Source organism: Neovison vison, chromosome 6 (assembly GCF_020171115.1).
Source record: "Neovison vison isolate M4711 chromosome 6, ASM_NN_V1, whole genome shotgun sequence".
NCBI lineage: Eukaryota > Metazoa > Chordata > Mammalia > Carnivora > Mustelidae > Neogale > Neogale vison.
Window position 1 is genome coordinate 115366384 of NC_058096.1, and position 16645 is coordinate 115383028.

The window sequence follows — 16645 nt, forward strand, 5'->3', positions numbered from 1 at the left end:
AAAACACACATCCCCTTTTATGCATCAATGCTATTTTTAGGACTTTATCCTGAGGGGAAAAAAAATCTGACAAGTATTTGAAATTACATGTGCAAATTGTCCATCACAGCCAAAAAATTTAGAATTAACTTAAGTGAGCAACATGAGAGATTTGCTTAATATAACATAGTTCATCCAAATACAATTTAAATGTTAAAATAGTTACGTGGAGCTACAATTCTCAGAAGAAAGATATAGCCACGATATGTTTTCAGGTGTAATGAAAAGGACAGCTTAAAAAATAGATAGATGGAATGACTCCATTTTTTGTTCAAAGAATGTATTTATGAATATGTGTATGCATGCTCTTTGGAACAGATTATGACTGCTTTTATGTGTTTTGGCATGATGCATAGTACAAATAAATGCCAATACAACATGTTTCCTATATTAGACATGTATCGGGGGAGAAGGGAAGTCTTAAAGAAATGATATGTTCAGTAGTATGCTGGTAAATATTTAACAACTGGCCTTCAGGTGGGGCAAGAGGCAAGTCCTGTGTAGCACTGCTGATTTCTATGGCATAAATACACCCAACATTACTCATTTTGGGCTACTGAATATGGAGGAGAAAGAGCTGACCAGTAGCACACCACTATGTAGTATTTCCATGATACAAATACACAGATGTAAATAAACACAACGGTATAGAGGATATTAAAATGTAGTAAAAAAATTAAAAAGTTTCGCATGTTAGATGAGTTAGATGAATTTTGTGGATTCATCTTTTATAAGTCTTTAGAAGGAAGGTCAATAATACTGATCATGTCTGAGTGGAATATTTACAAATTATATTTACTTCATTTTTTAAATTCTTATATGTCATTTCAATATTTTTATAGTAAACATGTTATCTTTATAATCAGAAGAATCAAGGGGCTTGTTTTCTTTTTTTTTTTTAAGATTTTGTTTATTTATTTGACAGAGAGAGATCACAAGCAGGCTGAGAGGCAGGCAGAGAGAGGAGGAAGCAGGCTCCCCGCTGAGCAGAGAGCCCGATGTGGGGCTCGATCTCAGGACCCTGGGATCATGACCTGAGCCGAAGGCAGAGGCTTTAACCCTCTGAGCCACCCAGGCGCCCCCAAGGGGTTTGTTTTCTTATTCACTAGAAACTGGGAAAGAAAAAAAAATCAGAGAACAATTACTTTTAAAAACAAGTCTTACTAGAATAAAACAAAACACTTCCCTAAAAGGAGTATGATCTTGTAATGGTATAATGAAGGACAACCGTGAGCAAATGTTCTAGACAATTAAACCACAATATTAATCCATTAACCACTTTGTTAAGTCATAGTATAAGGAAATAAGCCCTTGTATTTCTTTATTTAAAATATTTTATTTATTTGCTTATTTGACAGAGAAAGCAAAGGGAGAGAAGAGAAGCAGACTCCCCACTGAGCAGGGAGGCAGATGCCAGACTCAATCCCAGGACCGTGGGATCATGACCTGAGCGAAGGCAGCCGCTCAACCGACTGAGCCACCCAGACACCCAAGCGCTTAGTATTTCTAAGGCATATCAAAACATAAATGTGTACCCACAGAATTTCAAAGGAATTCAAGCTTCCAGGAGGTCTGATACTCCCTTTCTACAAATAATGAAGCTTAGTTCCAAGGAAAGTTGTGGTTTTCCCAAAGTAAGCAGTACAGGACTGGGTAGCTTATGAATGAATAAAAGTATACAGTCCTTACTTATGGTTACTTAGTGAGAAGCGATGACCTCACTTTGGGGTTAGTAGTCATTCAACTGGTTAATTTCTGAAGCCCTGACACGTCCTATCTTCATTTAAATAATAGCAGCTTACCTTACTTTACACTCACCTAAGATTTTGCATCTCTCAAAACACTTGCCCATAGATTATTTCAGCTGATCCTCATAAGAGCCCTGTGAGGCGGTGGAGTAGGAAGGACCACTCCTATTGGACAGATTTGGAAACAGGGTAAAGCAGCAGGTGACTAGCCTAAGGCCAGGGAGAGCAGGGCCGCTGGTCCACTTGCAGCACTGGCTAAGAAACAGTTTGCTCTTTGAGGCTATGAGGAAGTCATCTGGGTGAACCTGCTCTGAAGGTTACTTTTTCCCCTTTTCTTCCTTGTTAAATTTCAAACAAACTCTTCCTTCTCTTGACTCCTGTCTTACTTTGCACTTAAGATTATTACTTTCATATCACCTAGAGTTGCTCTTTAATTCCTCTTTCTTTTGTTCTAGAATGGAAGACAGTCCCAGGCATCTTTGGGCCTGGAAACATTCCTGTTCTTCATCTGACATGAGAGCTATACTCTAGAATATTATTTTTTCTTGAAATTTGAAGTGATTTCTATTATTGGAGGAATGTCTACTGCAAAGGTCCAAATAGTGTATATTATAAAGCAAGAAACTATAAACACTTTGATGTGACACATTTCTAGACAATTTCTTGGCTTTCTAAAAGGGATTAAAATTTAAGTTAGAGGAGACAGACTTATTCAGGAAATACAAGTCTACAAATTATATATAGCAAAACAGATCTTGGGAAATCTAAGATCAGACATTCTCTTAAGCTTTGTTATCTTAAGAGGAAAAAGTGTGTTAACAGTACAATGTCCTGGGGAAGGACTGAAAAAGGGATCACTGGGCTATATTTAGGTCCAGAGACAAAAGAGGTGCCAACTTAATTAATGTGGGGCCTCAGCCCCTGGACTTACTGACTGATGCCACCTTAGACAAATTCCCACTGTGTCAATATTTCTTCGTCCTTAAAGTAGGAATCATAGCATGTATCTCACAAAGTATAGTAAAAACCAAAATAGCTAACGGCCAAGAAAATACTTGGTAAACTAAAACTCACTGTAAAAATACATGGATTATCTTGAAGCTATCTTGATAATTTTTGTGAGATCTTCACATTTACAACACCATGGATGGACCTAGAAGGTATTATGCTAAGTGAAGTCAGACAGAGAAAGACAAATACCATATGACTTCAATCATATGGGGAATCTAAAAATCAAAATAAAACAAGCAAACAAACAAAAACAGGCTCATAGAAACACAGAGAACAAACTGGTGGTTGCCAAAGAGGAGAGCACTGAGGGGATGGACAAAATAGGTGAGGGAGACAAAGACGTACAAGCTTCCAGTTATAGAGGGATGAAAGGTACAGCACAGGGAATATAGCCATGAATATTGTAATAACCTCATCTGGTGACAGATGGTAACCACACTTATCGTGGTGAGCACTTCATAATGCAGAGAATTGTCAAATCACTATCCTGTACACCTGAAACTAACATGACATTGTACGTCAATTGTACTCTTTCAAAACCAAACAAATAAAAAGAGACCTTCAGAATTTTGGAAGTTTACAACTCTAGGTGAGGGGGGCATGGGGAATGGAGTAGTGAGTTACAAAGGGAGAGAATCAGACACAGCAACAGGCGGGTGGCCAGGTTTCTCCAGGCGGAACAAGACGGAGCGCTCAAGACTGCATACTAATGGCCTCACCTCCGCTGAGACCGCTGGCCAAATGACTCTGGGTCAGAAAGCACAGATCCCCTTTTCCATACCAAAGGCCCTCTCCTAACTGGACTTTCAGCTGCCCACAACATGATATGGACACCCTGACGCACTGGGCGGTGCCATTAGGAAGATGAAGTCTGAGCAAAATTGCCGCACTGCAGTGTGTAGGCTAGGGAAGGAGTCGTTTCCCCGGCACTAGGAATGTCTGCTAGCAAGTGGATGACTCTTAATGACTATTGAGTGGCAAATTGTCAAAGAGCAGAAATGAGTGTATGAGAAAAGAGTGGGTGTGTTTCCATCTGAAGATGGGACAGAGGAGCCCCTGCCTTCTGGTGAAGAGCCTTCCAGAGGAGGGTCAAGTTTTCAACTTAATATAGAGAATAACAGAATATTGACTCTCCAAAGAAAACATTTTGGAGAAACAAGGATGATAGCCAACAGAGCATTAGAAAGTCATTTCCAGTGATGTTTGTGTAGGGCCTAAAGAGAATAGTCATTCAGCAGTCCAATCCGAAAGAAGTAAGGAGATGGTTAAGAAGCCCATATCCATTCGGGTGCTTTCTATTCCCTTAAAATTTTTTCAGCTTTGATAGCACAAGGGATCTACTCTTGAAGGTCCAAAAAATGTTGTTGCTATAGGAACAGGTAAGCAGATTAAACTTGAAAGACCAGTTCAGGAACAAAGAATTTAATAGTCAGGGCTAACGCAATTAACCAGGATAAAATTTAAATAAATATCTTTTGGGTTTGTTATTTCATTATTAATTCCAGGAAGATAAAATGCTATTATAGAATGGGAGTATTGCATTTTAATTACACCATTACTGGCATAAAAGACTATACTTACTCAATTAACAGAAAGCCCTTATTAACCAAAATTACGCATTTCTAACTCTCTCTTGATTACATTGTAAATGAGAAATACAGCTTTAAATACAGCAAGAACATAAGAATCATCTCTGATTTTCCTATAGTTCCCCAGAAGAGAGCACATCTAAAATAAAAGAGACCGTGAACTACCAAAAGTTGTCTGTAAAAAATCTCCATAATGAGAGACCTATGAGCAAAATTTGAGAAGTAAACATAAAAGTGTATAGGCTGATAATTGCTAATATTTTATGTTTTCCCCAGCCGACATTGTTTGCAAACACAGATACGTGAGAAGAGAGGACAGTCAGAGACTCAGCTGCACTCCTACCTTACGGTGGCTATTCTGCTTCTTCCTAGCAAGGAAGGCGCTGCTCCCAACATTAGGGGTTTGCTGAAATTATTTAAGTTCTGAACAGAACTTGCAGGACTCGTGAGGCTCAAAAAGGCATCATAAAGTGGCATTGTGCTTCTCTCCCTTCTTGATAAAATGAATACAATGTGTTCTGCCTAGCCAAGTTCTGCTGTTAGAGATTATACTTATGGGACAGAGAGATTTCTTGGACGCTACCTTTTCTCACGTAATACCAGAGTCCAATTGCAGAGAAGCATGTCAGTGTGTCTGAGAGTGTGCGTACCCGCGCACACGCGCGTGTGTGTGTGTGTGTGTGGCAGGGGGACAGTACTGGAGGCTGGGAAATGGGAATGGGAAGAGGGGAGTGTGGCTAGAATCTTACCATCTCATTCTCTTCACCTTCATTGAGCAGAGTGTGCTGGCCCTTCTCAAAGTGGTCCCCCATGAAACCGTGATTCCACTCCTCCTCCCTGGCCTTCCTGAGCAGGAGCCTCCGCAACCCACTTGCCGAGCCACCGCAGCTCTCCAGCCGGCCGAAAGAGTTAATGATCCTCCAGGTTAAGACTCCTTCTTGAACACACACCTACTCTCGGCAAATGACAATACTTAGCAAACTGGACTCCTCCCACGAGTCACCCTCAGCTCTAAGGAATTTCTGCCTTGCTTACTGCATTGTCTCGGAGCAGCTGTCCCAAAACAGGCTGCTCCCAAGCCGGTCTTTTTGTGCCCAACTTCCAGGGAAAGAACTCATTGCCTGCCCAGTGCCTGCCAGCATAAGACATCTGACTGCAAATCCAACAGGACAATGGGGAGTTGGCAGGACCTTTCCAAGGAGTGGGGGAGCGGGCTCAAGAACTCCCAGGTCACTGCTTTATTCACAGAGGCTAAGGAATTGGGGGTGGGGAGGGCCAACGGAGCTGCAGATTTTATTTGATTAATGAAAGCCCCAATCCACCAGCTTTAATAGTATCCTCATTCATTTCGCTTACAAAAGGTACAAGTTAACAACTAATCCTCTTCCAAAGTTATTCGTGGCCACATTTCTTTGCATATGCAAAAAGCATTCTACTTAACGTGTATGTGGAATTAAGTTCACTTTGGGAAAAACATAGAGAACAAAGGTGTGATCAAACTATTTTATGTGTTCTCCTTTCACTAAAATGTTGGTGGTTAAACTCTTGAGGCGGTCTAGAAACCAAATATTCAAGTGACTCTGTGGCAAGACCCATTTTTTAATTTATCCACACATCCATTCAATACTCACTCTCTGAGCACAGGGACTACACATATAAATCAAGTCCTATCTGCTGCCCTCAGACTGAGGCAGGCATTCAAACATGCAAATAAATACAATAGAAGGCATTTTGTTATTATGAAAGCCGGAACAGAGAAGCCTAAGATATCTGTCAGAAGTCTCAACATGGTATAGGGGTCACCCAGCTACGTTGGCTCTAGAGAGAACCCTGGATTCCAGCTCCTATCCATGTTGGTTGAGCTGTGCGATTATTTCACCAAAGGAGCTGTCTCTTCTCATCCGGTAATCGGGGCATTGCATGAGGACTTGGGAAAACATACTTCACAGCACCGATCAAGAGTTGTTGGTGTAATTAAACCAAATGCCCAAGGTAACGGCAGGCAGTAGAGCTGAGTAGTTAGGGGCGCGTGCTCTGAGTTCAGAGAGCCTCGGTTCGAATTTGGACTGTGAACCAAGGTGGGCTAGTTCCACTGTCTTAGGATAATAAGTTTCATAAGCTTTATAAGCCTCCATTTGCCCACGTAAGTGAGGAATAGTACATTGAAAACAGTATTTATTCAATAAAGGAGAATTATGTTTACCTTCGCTGTGTCTACTCACTCCTTCAAGCTACAACTCTTGGCACTAGTATCCCAACCTGGCCCTAATAGCTTTAACAAGAGCAAGACTAAAGTGTGTGTGTGTGTGTGTGTGTGTGTATGCAACTTGATCAAATGGTAAAGTATAAGCAAGATAAACATTAATAATATCGAGCTATTATAATATTAATTACTATATATACACAGGCTGTTCATTGAATTTCCAAAAATTATTAGCACAATTTAATCAAGTAAATAAGTGAAATTCACATTTGATCACAAGATCAACATACAAGGAACATGGCTTTTTTTTTTTTTAAGGGGTATGAAAACATTCCAGAAGCACATAGTGGTTGTGGCTGCACAAATTAGCAAATATACCAAAAATCACTGAACTATATAGTTTTAAAGAATGAATTTGATGAATGTGAGTTACGTCTTAAGAAAAAATTATACCTCCAAACATTAAATGTAACTGTTAGAACTCTAGCAGGCACCCATTCCAATATTGAGCAAAGAAAGAAACAGAATAGGAAGATTTCAAACTTTATCTCAACTGATGGGGTCAAGGAGTGTTAGTATACGATGTGGTGAAACCATACCTGTGCTGGTATGTAGTTAAGAGGGTTTCATTCTAGTGTCCATAATTGGTAATCCCCACACTGTGGCTTTCTGGCTGGGATCCTAGATACCTTTGGCAAGGCAGGCTCCATTGTGGTGAAGATGAGTGTGTAACTGATTCAGAGTTAAAGGAAAACCCTCACACAAACTTACTTCACTCAAGGAATCTGGTTATGCAATAACAATATTTAAACCACACTCAAATAGCAAAATCAATCCCTAAAAAACTTTTGGAAAAACCAGGAAAATCTATGGAAAATCATTTCCCAGCAACATAGCTCAGTAGGACTGAGGACTTTGAAATAGTGACAGTTTCTTCACGTTCCTTGGGGAGTCCTAATAGCAAAACATCCCAGGGCCTCTCTGGCAGAGTGACTTATGGGCGGTGCCCTTACAGATTATATGCATGTTTATTTGGCATATCCAAAGTGTTCTGCAAGGGATGTTGCCTTTATTTGGCTAGGAAAGCCTTTGTGGAAGCATTTGAGAAGGGCATTGAAAACAGATAGTGAAGGCCTTAACAGGTGGAAATGCTAGAGCGCAGACTGGAAGCGGGGCCTCGGGAAAAAACATTTGAAGCTGAGAAACTATCAGAAGGAGAAGGGTGCCCATTACCTTACCTCTAGCCAGGGTGTGTGTGTGATGGGGGGAGTGAGATGTGGTAGAAAATACAGATAAAGGCATTCGAGGGAGGTCTGGACTTAATGCAATGAGCAATGACACCAGTGACGGCAAAGTGATGTCATTAACACTCACATTTTTAGTGATCAGCCTGTGTGTAAATATTATAGGAATCATTGCATAAGTGGGTTCTAAAGTGACTCAGTCTTTCTAGATAGCATATTCCTTTGGAGAGTTTCCTTGAACACTGTAAGTTATATCTTTTTTTTTTTTTAAGATTTTATTTATTTATTTGACAGGCAGCGATTACAAGTAGACAGAGAGGCAGGCAGAGAGGCAGACAGAGAGAGAGAGGAGGAAGCAGGCTCCCTGCTGAGCAGAGAGCCTGATGTGGGGCTCGATCCTAGGACCCTGGGATCATGACCTGAGCCGAAGGCAGACGCTTTAACCCACTGAGCCCAGGCACCCCTGTAGGTTACATCTTTAATTTGCTTATTGGGAAGTGTGTTTTTTTCATCAAAAACAAATTTAATAAACTATTTTTGGAGCAGTCTTAGGTTCACACCAGAACTGAGCTTCAGATTCCCATATACTTCTTCCCTATATATACATCTTCCCCTACTACCAGCAACCCCCACCAGTGATACATTTGTTACCGTCAATGAACCACCCTCAACTCAACACCCAAAGTCCATAGTTGAGGTTAGGGTTTGCTCTTAGTGTCAAACATCCTATGAGTTTTGACAGATGTATAATGACATTTGTATCCACCATCACAGTATCATACAGAGTGGTTCCACTATCCTCAAATTCCCTCCACTACCTTTATTCATCCTTATGTCTCTCCTAACCCCTAGCAACTGCTGATTCTTTTATTACCCCATTTTGCTTTTTCCAGAATATTACACAGTTGGAATCATATAGTATGTTGCCTTCTCAGAGTGATTTCTTTCGCTAAGTTGTATACATATAAGTTATCTCTATGTCTCATTCCCTTTCGGAGTTAAATAATACTTCATTGCCTGGATGCACCACAGTTTATTTATCTGTTCACTTCCCAAAGGACCTCTTGGTTGCTTCCAAGTTTTGGCATTTAGAAATAAAGCTCCATACACCTATGTGCAGACTTTGGTGTGGACATGTGTTTTCAACACATTTGATAACGTCATCAAGGAAATGCAAATTAAAGCAACAATGAGAATCCACTGCATACCTATTAAAATGGACAATATTGAAAACACTGACAATACCAAATGCTGACAAGGATGTGGAGCAACAGGAACTCTCTTCATTCTTTGCCGGTGGGAATGCAAAAGCACACAGTCATGATAGAAGACAGTTTAGAGGTTTCTTACAAAATTAGACATCTTATCATATGATCCAGCAATCGTGTTCCTTGGCATTTACCCGAAGGGGTGGAAAGTTTCAATCAGGCTGTCTCTCCCCAATTTTGCCTGTTCAATATTTCTGTTCTTCACTACATGTGCCTCACAGGTACAATATGGCATGGTGAGAATAGTGGATGTAGATTTGGTGTGGTCTGAATTGGAATCTTGACATTTTGTTGACAGATTCCATTTTCTCGTTTATTTAATACTTACTTGATTAACTTCAGTGTGCCAAGACCTGTAGCAGGTAAAAATAGAGATTAGTACAATATGCCTTTGAAAATTTAAGTCTACTAGAAAGGAACACCAATGTCAAAATATACATTCCAAAACATGTGCTAACTGTATAGGAGTGTCAGAGGGAGTTCAGGTAGAGAGTGAGGCCGGGAAGGTTCCATGGAGGTAGGGATCTCTGTGCTGGCCTAGGTATATGGAGATGAATAGGGAAAACATTATTGAAAAAGGAGACAGAAGGCCAAGGCACCAAGGAGGATTTGCCCATGAGCTCATTCAGAGATTGTGAATCATGCACAGATGTTGATAACTTAGAATTGAAAGGAATGCCCAAAGAAAAGTTGCTTCATCCATTCCCTGATTCTCTCTCTGCACTCATTTCCTCTTAACCGCTTCATCTCAAATGAGAATGAAAAAGGAAAGCAAGAAGAAAAGAAATAATTAGCTACCTCTTTGTTGATCTGGTATCTCCGCTTGCTTTCATTTATCCTAGGAGCAAGCCTGCTGCTCTGAGCAATTCTCGACCTCTTTGGGTGTATATAATAGATATTAAGTGGCAATAATGGCAGTACTAGACTCTGCCAGGACTGTGGTGATGCTGATACTTCACTAGCTAACCCATTCAGATAGTGTGAAGATAAGCGGTAATAATATTTCATCATATATTAATTTCCACCTTTCATCTGAGAACTCCACAGCATATTACAAACATTATTCCTTGCAACATCTCTGTGAAGTACTGAGATGAGTAATATCATTGCCCCCACTTGAGAGCAGTAAGAACTGAGTCACAAAGGGGTCACAGAGAACTGATCAAGGTCATGTGTCCTCCGCATAGAGTGGAACCTGAAACACATGTAATGTTGGTGCCTTCTCATCATTGGCAATGAGCTGCCTCAAGCTTTCTCTTTGGTCCTCATTACCCAAATCTGCTCTTTGTAGAGATACTTGAGATATTTAGTTATAGAACTTTAGGTTTCTATTATTTAGGTTTTACTCTTATTATGCGTTGTCCTAATCTGCACTAATGCTTAATGTGTGGATGATACTGGAGCAAGCAAAGATGTGATGTCCCAAAGAGGAATTACCTGCCTCAAGGTAGTGAGGTGAAGTTTAATTGAATTAATTAATGTTTGTAAAACATTTAGCAACCCTTAGATTAAAGGGTCTAATACAAAGATACAGGGCTTCCCCATTAATTACAGAAAAAAAGAGCTGGCTAATGGCTGTTTCTACTTCTCAGAGGCATTGTTCCCAATTCTCCCTGCTCAGCACTGGGTTCCGACCTTCTTTAATGTGGCTTGTGGTGGCGCATATATCCACATGCAGACAAGCCCCATCCCCTTGCATTCTGTCCTTTTCCAAAAATAAAATAAGACTCCCCTTTAGAGGTAAGTCTGCTTCCCTTCAGTGAAGCTTACCTCACTTGGCAACTCATATTGTAATTCCAGGTCATGAAGGACAGTCTACTAAAAAAATAATAATAAGGCGCCTGAGTGGCTCAGTGGGTTAAAGCATCTGCCTTCGGCTCAGGTCATGAACTCAGGATCCTGGGATTGAGCCCCGCATTGGGCTCTCTGCTCATCAGGGAGCCTGCTTCCCTTCCTCTCTCTCTGCCTGCCTCTATGCCTACTTGTGATCTCTGTCTGTCAAATAAATAAATAAAATCTTTGAAAAAGAAGAAGAAGGAGAAGAAAAAGCCAAAAGAGTAAATGCCCAGAAAGAAACCTGATGCCAGGGTACTAATTTTAAGAACTCTCAAGCTGGAAATTTGAATATATAAAATAATACATGTTAGAGAGCAACTATTAAGAATCACCGGGAATGCCTGGTTAGCTCAGTTGGTTAAGTGGTTAAGTGGCTAACCCTTGGGTCTAGCTCAGGTCCCAGTGTCCTGGGATCAAGACCCCCCATCAGGTTCATGCTCAGCGCAGAGTCTCCTTGAGGATTGTCTCTCTCCCTTTCCCTCTGCCCCCACCCCTCTTCTCTCTCTCAAATAAATAAATAAATCTTTAAAAAAAAAAAAAAAAACATGGACCATGACAACTCCACCTTAGAAATTAATAAATGACCTCATTGTTTCTCAGGTAAAGAAAAAGTTCCGGGAAGACTGAACAATGATTTGCCCAGGGTTACAATCTGTGAGAGATGGGACTCCAATCAGGGACTCAGGTGTTCATGTAGCACCATATTGCTGTCCACCTTTTGTAAAAGAATCAAAGTTAGATATATGAAACATTCTCTCTAGAATACTTAAAGGGAATTTCATTTGAAATTTAAACTAAAAAATTCCTAGAACCCACCCATTGTGTAGGCTGTGGCCATACCACAGAATTGTAGGATATATCCAACTATTTGAGTGGGATAGAGAGGCTTTGGGACATGGCATTGGACACACCCACTGAGGTAAAAAAAAAAAAAATCGGTTCTTGGGGAACTGATGAAGTCGCAGGGTCTAACAAAGGAAGTTCAATCTAGCAAGCAACTGAAATTTACAGCAATCTTTGCTTATAGCTCAAGAGAGTAGTTGGCCAAGGGGGCTGGGGGAGGGACAGAAAACAAAAGTGGAATATTCCCAAAAAGCAGTTAGAGGTGGCTAAGCAGTTAGAGGCCAGCCATGAGGCAAGTGATACCTGGAAATCCAGACAGGAAGCTGGCTCCAGGAGTCTGTCCTCTAGTGACCAATCCCAACCAGAGACTTTGGGCCTGGGGCGAGGTTCCAATTCCAGGTGAGAGCCTGGCAAGAGAATGATTAGTACATAATTCTAAGAAGGATCTGGGCTCAACATGGGCCTTCAGACAGCAACGTGGGACAGAGACTTAAGAAATCAAGCAGGAGCCCAATTAGAAGAATCAGGGCACCACATCCAGTCAAACTGGCAGGGAGTATGACATCACTGAGCAAGGGAGAACTGGGCTGGGCTTCAGGACCTCGGCCACATGCCCAGAACGACCCAGGCACAGAACTGAGCCACCCAGTGGGAATCAAGAACAGATCCCTGCTGGAGATGGAAACAGAGAGGCAAAATGGGACTGCTATTGGGCCTCTTTGTTTACCTCCTTCCTGGTGTTCACTTTATGCTAGTTATTGTTTTCATCAGCAAGAAAGCCACACCAAAGGGGATCAATCAATGATATTTTGGGAGAAGCCTAAAATGAACTAACGAATTTCAGAGGTTTTATTTGTCCATATTATACATGTCTTTCAAGGCCCTAAGCAAATGGGCAGTGGAATATGTTATTTCCTGGTGGAAGAAAGGATGGGAAGTGAAACTAAGGCACTCCTAGTACTCAGACCCTCCCCCAGTTAGCATGCGTGACATCAGAGGGGGGAACTCCCTGAGGTTTTTTTTTTTTAGTTCTCCCCACAAGCTTCCATTAACTCTGCCAAAGCACCTCAAATCAACAATTTAGTAAATACAGTGTTTTACACTCAAATGCAACTTTAAAGTTATCCTCCAGCCTCCAGCCCAGTCTCTGTTCTTCCAGAGGGTTCTGGGGGCTGTCATGGTCTTGGCACTTCCCTCCTTTACAAGCCTCGACGAAATCCATACCTTTCTTCCAGTGTCTGCCACAGGAGTATTACTGTACTTCTTCCCCCCACTGGACGGGAATCCAGTCTTCTCCCCATTCCTCTCTGTCTTTCTCTGGCTGGAGGGCCCTTGTAGTTGCCTAGTAGTGTACCTTATTGTTACTCTGTTTATGTCCCCTTCACCCTGCAGGAGGTGGTATTGAAAGTCAGTCACCTCAGGAGCTCTTCTAATCCACAAGTTCTGGTCTAAACCCAGACCTACCAAAGCAAAGTCCCTGGGAGAGGAAACATAAGATCTACATTTTTGGCAAGTATAGATAAACTTGTTATGCTTGCACTCCTTTAAAAAAAAAAAAAGGTAAATAGGCGCATGTGGTGGCTCAGTCATTTGAACATCTGCCTTTGCCTCAGGTCATGATCTCAGGGTCCTGGGACTGGGCCCCATATCAGGCTTCCTGCTCAGCAGGGAGACTGCTTCTCCCTCTCCTTCTGCTCCTCCTCCCAGTTTGTGCACTCTCTCTCTCTCTCTCGAATAAATAAATAAAATCTTTTTTTAAAAAGGTAAATAAAACACTATGGTAGGTCTATCGTCATGGCAAGCTGTCTATGATACATACCTGCAAAGTTAAATTACAGAGCACTGTGTAGAATATAATCCCATTTTTGTAACAGCAGAAAATGTATGTGTGGGAGGGCGGGGGTGATGTGGTATATTTGAGGGTATTTAATCAAAAGAAATCCTTGGACTTGGGATTTTAGTCACTGATCCCTGTTTCCCTCTGCCATCCACCTCCCAAATCCTTGATGCACTCAAACCTGGCACAGCCTTAGAGCAGATACTATATATTATGGCTTTACCATTTAATACCAGGAAAATTTGCCAGGTCACTTAATTACCCGAAGCTTCAGTTTTTCACCTGTGAAATGGAATACTACTACTCCATTCTATGGGATGTAATAAGGATATATAACATAACGTATACATGCCCAGCCTAGTGTCAGAATGCTTCTAAGAGTGCTTTCATTTTTTTTTTTTTTTTAAGATTTTGTTTATTTATCTGACAGAGACAGAGAGAGGGCACAGCAGGCAGAGGGAAAGGGAGAAGCAGGATTCCCGCCAAGCAAGGAGCCCAATGCAGGACTCGATCCCAGCACCCCGGGATCATGACCTGAGCTGAAGGCAGACGCTTAACAAACTGAGCCACCCAGGCATGCCTAAGAGTGTTTTTAAAGAAAAGATATTAAATGTAAACATTTTAAATATATTTCTGTAGTAGCAGAAGTTGGAGATAAGCTGTACTTGGAAATTTTGTCTATCATATATATATTTTAAAAACAGGGGAAAAGACCATTCAAAATTTTTTATTGATCTTTCTAAAATAAACACACATGTAAATTGATGGCTTACTCGAAGGCCATCAGCCTATTTGCACGAGAACATTCAGAGCAGGACCTGCTAACCTGGAGGCCTCCCAGCCCTGGTCGGCCTGCCCACCCCGGCCTTGCAGTGGGCACTGTTGGCTGCCACCTGCAGGCCTGGTCCCAGCCGATGGGCTTTGTGACAAAAGCTTGAATGGCTTTTGACATATTGGAGAATCATCCAAATATCCAATTACCTGGGCAAAAATCCCTATGGGAGGGTTAACAAGCTGGTAAAAGAAAGTCAGCTGTGCACTATGAAATGAATTTACAGAAACTTACAAAGGTGCTTGTCTTGAGGAATGGGAGATCTAGAAAGCACGAGTTGCTCATCTTCCAATATCTGACCTCTCATCACGTAGAAGGATGGGGTTGATACTACAGGAGGAAGCTGCTGCCTCCCAGTTAAAAATAAGGGCTTCAGTCCTCTTGTTTATGGAGATGGCTTCACAGGTGTGCCCCTGACTTTTTTCGTGCTTTATATATATCCAGTTATTGTAATTCAATTATACTTCAATAAAGTAGAAAAAGGTAGGATTTTATGTCAGAGAGCTTGGGCTCCAATGATTGCCTTGCCCCTTCTGGTCAGCGTGATCGAGAACAAATTCCTCAACCTCTGATCTCTTGGAATTGACGAGATGCTTAGGAGAGAAGAGGCACGGAAAGCACTTGGCCCTGAGTCTGGGTGAGACAACCATCGCTGCCCGCCCTGCGTGCTCAGACTTCTGCGAAGCTCTTCATAGTGGAAGGGATGGTTTACTATAAGAGAGGGTTGTTGTAGGGTCTTGAGTTCCTGGGGGGCTCTTTGAAAGGACATCGCAGAGCACAGAAAAGGGCAAAATCTTAGCCGATCTCTGCCAGTCTCACTGTCTAATGAGGACAACCCCAGCCCTTTAAATGAGAGAAATTCAGAGCCAAACTATTTTGGCACGAGAAGAAGCGTCAGAGGTTGGCCGTCCAAATCCCACTCAGAAGTCCCACTCTGTCAGGAGGTGTCCCAGCCTTCTTCTTCTCCCCCTGCCATGCTCCTCCCACCCCTGCCACCACACAGGGACCTTCCCCGGCTGGCATCTGAGCCGGGAGCTTGCACACCAAACACTGTGAAATAGTCACTTATTGTGGAATAGGAGGTGGGAAACCCATCCACTTCCCGTCTCTTGTTCTTTCGTCATGTGTCCTTCAACAAGTCTCCTCACTGCTCTGAGCCTCAGTTGTCTCATCTGTACAATAGAATTGATACTGTCTGCCCCATCCTCCTGACACTGGACTGCCCAGGACAGACTTAAGTGCTCCAGCAGTGACAGGTCACGAGGCCGTCATCGTTGAGCATCTGTGAGGTAAAGGAGGTGAAGGCAACATACAGGGAATGCTTGCGTCCTCAAATCACAAGCCTGTGCAGTTGCTGGCTGGAAAAAGTCAAGGGCTTTCCTCCCCTCCTGGTAACATAGATGCATTTTAGATCATGGTTCTCTGGAACCTGCCTTTTGTTTCTTTCTTCTTTTTTTTTTTTTTTAAGATTTTATTGATTTATTTGAGAGAGAGAGAGTGAGCGTGAGCTTACAAGCAGGAGGAGGGCTAGAGGGAGAAGGCAAGCAGATTTCCCGCTGAGCAGAGAGCCCAATGCAGGGCTTGATCCCAGGACACTGAGATATGACCTGAGCTGAAGGCAGACACTTAACGGACTCAGCCACCCAAGTGCCCGTCTTTTGTTTCTTAAATTATTCTTCTGTCACTGCCCAAAACTCCAGTTTCATTTATTAGAATTTACTACCTCAGTGATTATCTTTAATTTGGAATCCACAGGCTTTTCTTTCCTTTGATCTTTATAACTCTTGTGATAGAACAGATGGTCTCCAACTCATCCATTCTCCACAACTGAACATTCCATTATCTGGGTAGCAGCTGGCCTGCCTCCTTCCTCAAAGCACGGTGACCCCATTTAGCTTGTATTCTACCCTCAAGAATCTGTGACTGCTCTTGGCTGTGTAGCCCAAAACTGATGTCATGATGTCACATACACACATACACACATATGCATGCACACACATACATGTGTGTATCTCACTATCCCAACATATGCCCTGGTTACACTCCCATTAGATCCAATGGATCTCACCACTCCTTTCCAGGATTTTTCTCACCCCTTCATTCTTTGGGAGGTCTACTCCCAATTTCTTCAATCCCTGTGGTCAAGACCCCATCTCTTATCCCAGATAGCATTCACGAAGTGTAGTGTTATGGTT

At 41.9% G+C, this 16645-nt stretch overlaps 1 protein-coding gene across 5 annotated transcripts in view; it reads right to left on the reverse strand.

The window, feature by feature from the left end:
* ATP13A4 (ATPase 13A4) overlaps positions 1–5430 on the reverse strand; it is a 134365-nt gene extending 128935 nt beyond the window's left edge. For all 5 annotated transcript variants that reach the window (XM_044252013.1, XM_044252012.1, XM_044252015.1 and 2 more), the window contains exon 1: positions 5137–5430. In XM_044252013.1, the coding sequence (XP_044107948.1) occupies positions 5137–5199 (63 nt within the window). In that variant the 5' untranslated portion in view covers positions 5200–5430. The remainder of the gene's footprint in view (positions 1–5136) is intronic.
* Positions 5431–16645: the final 11215 nt, after the last annotated feature.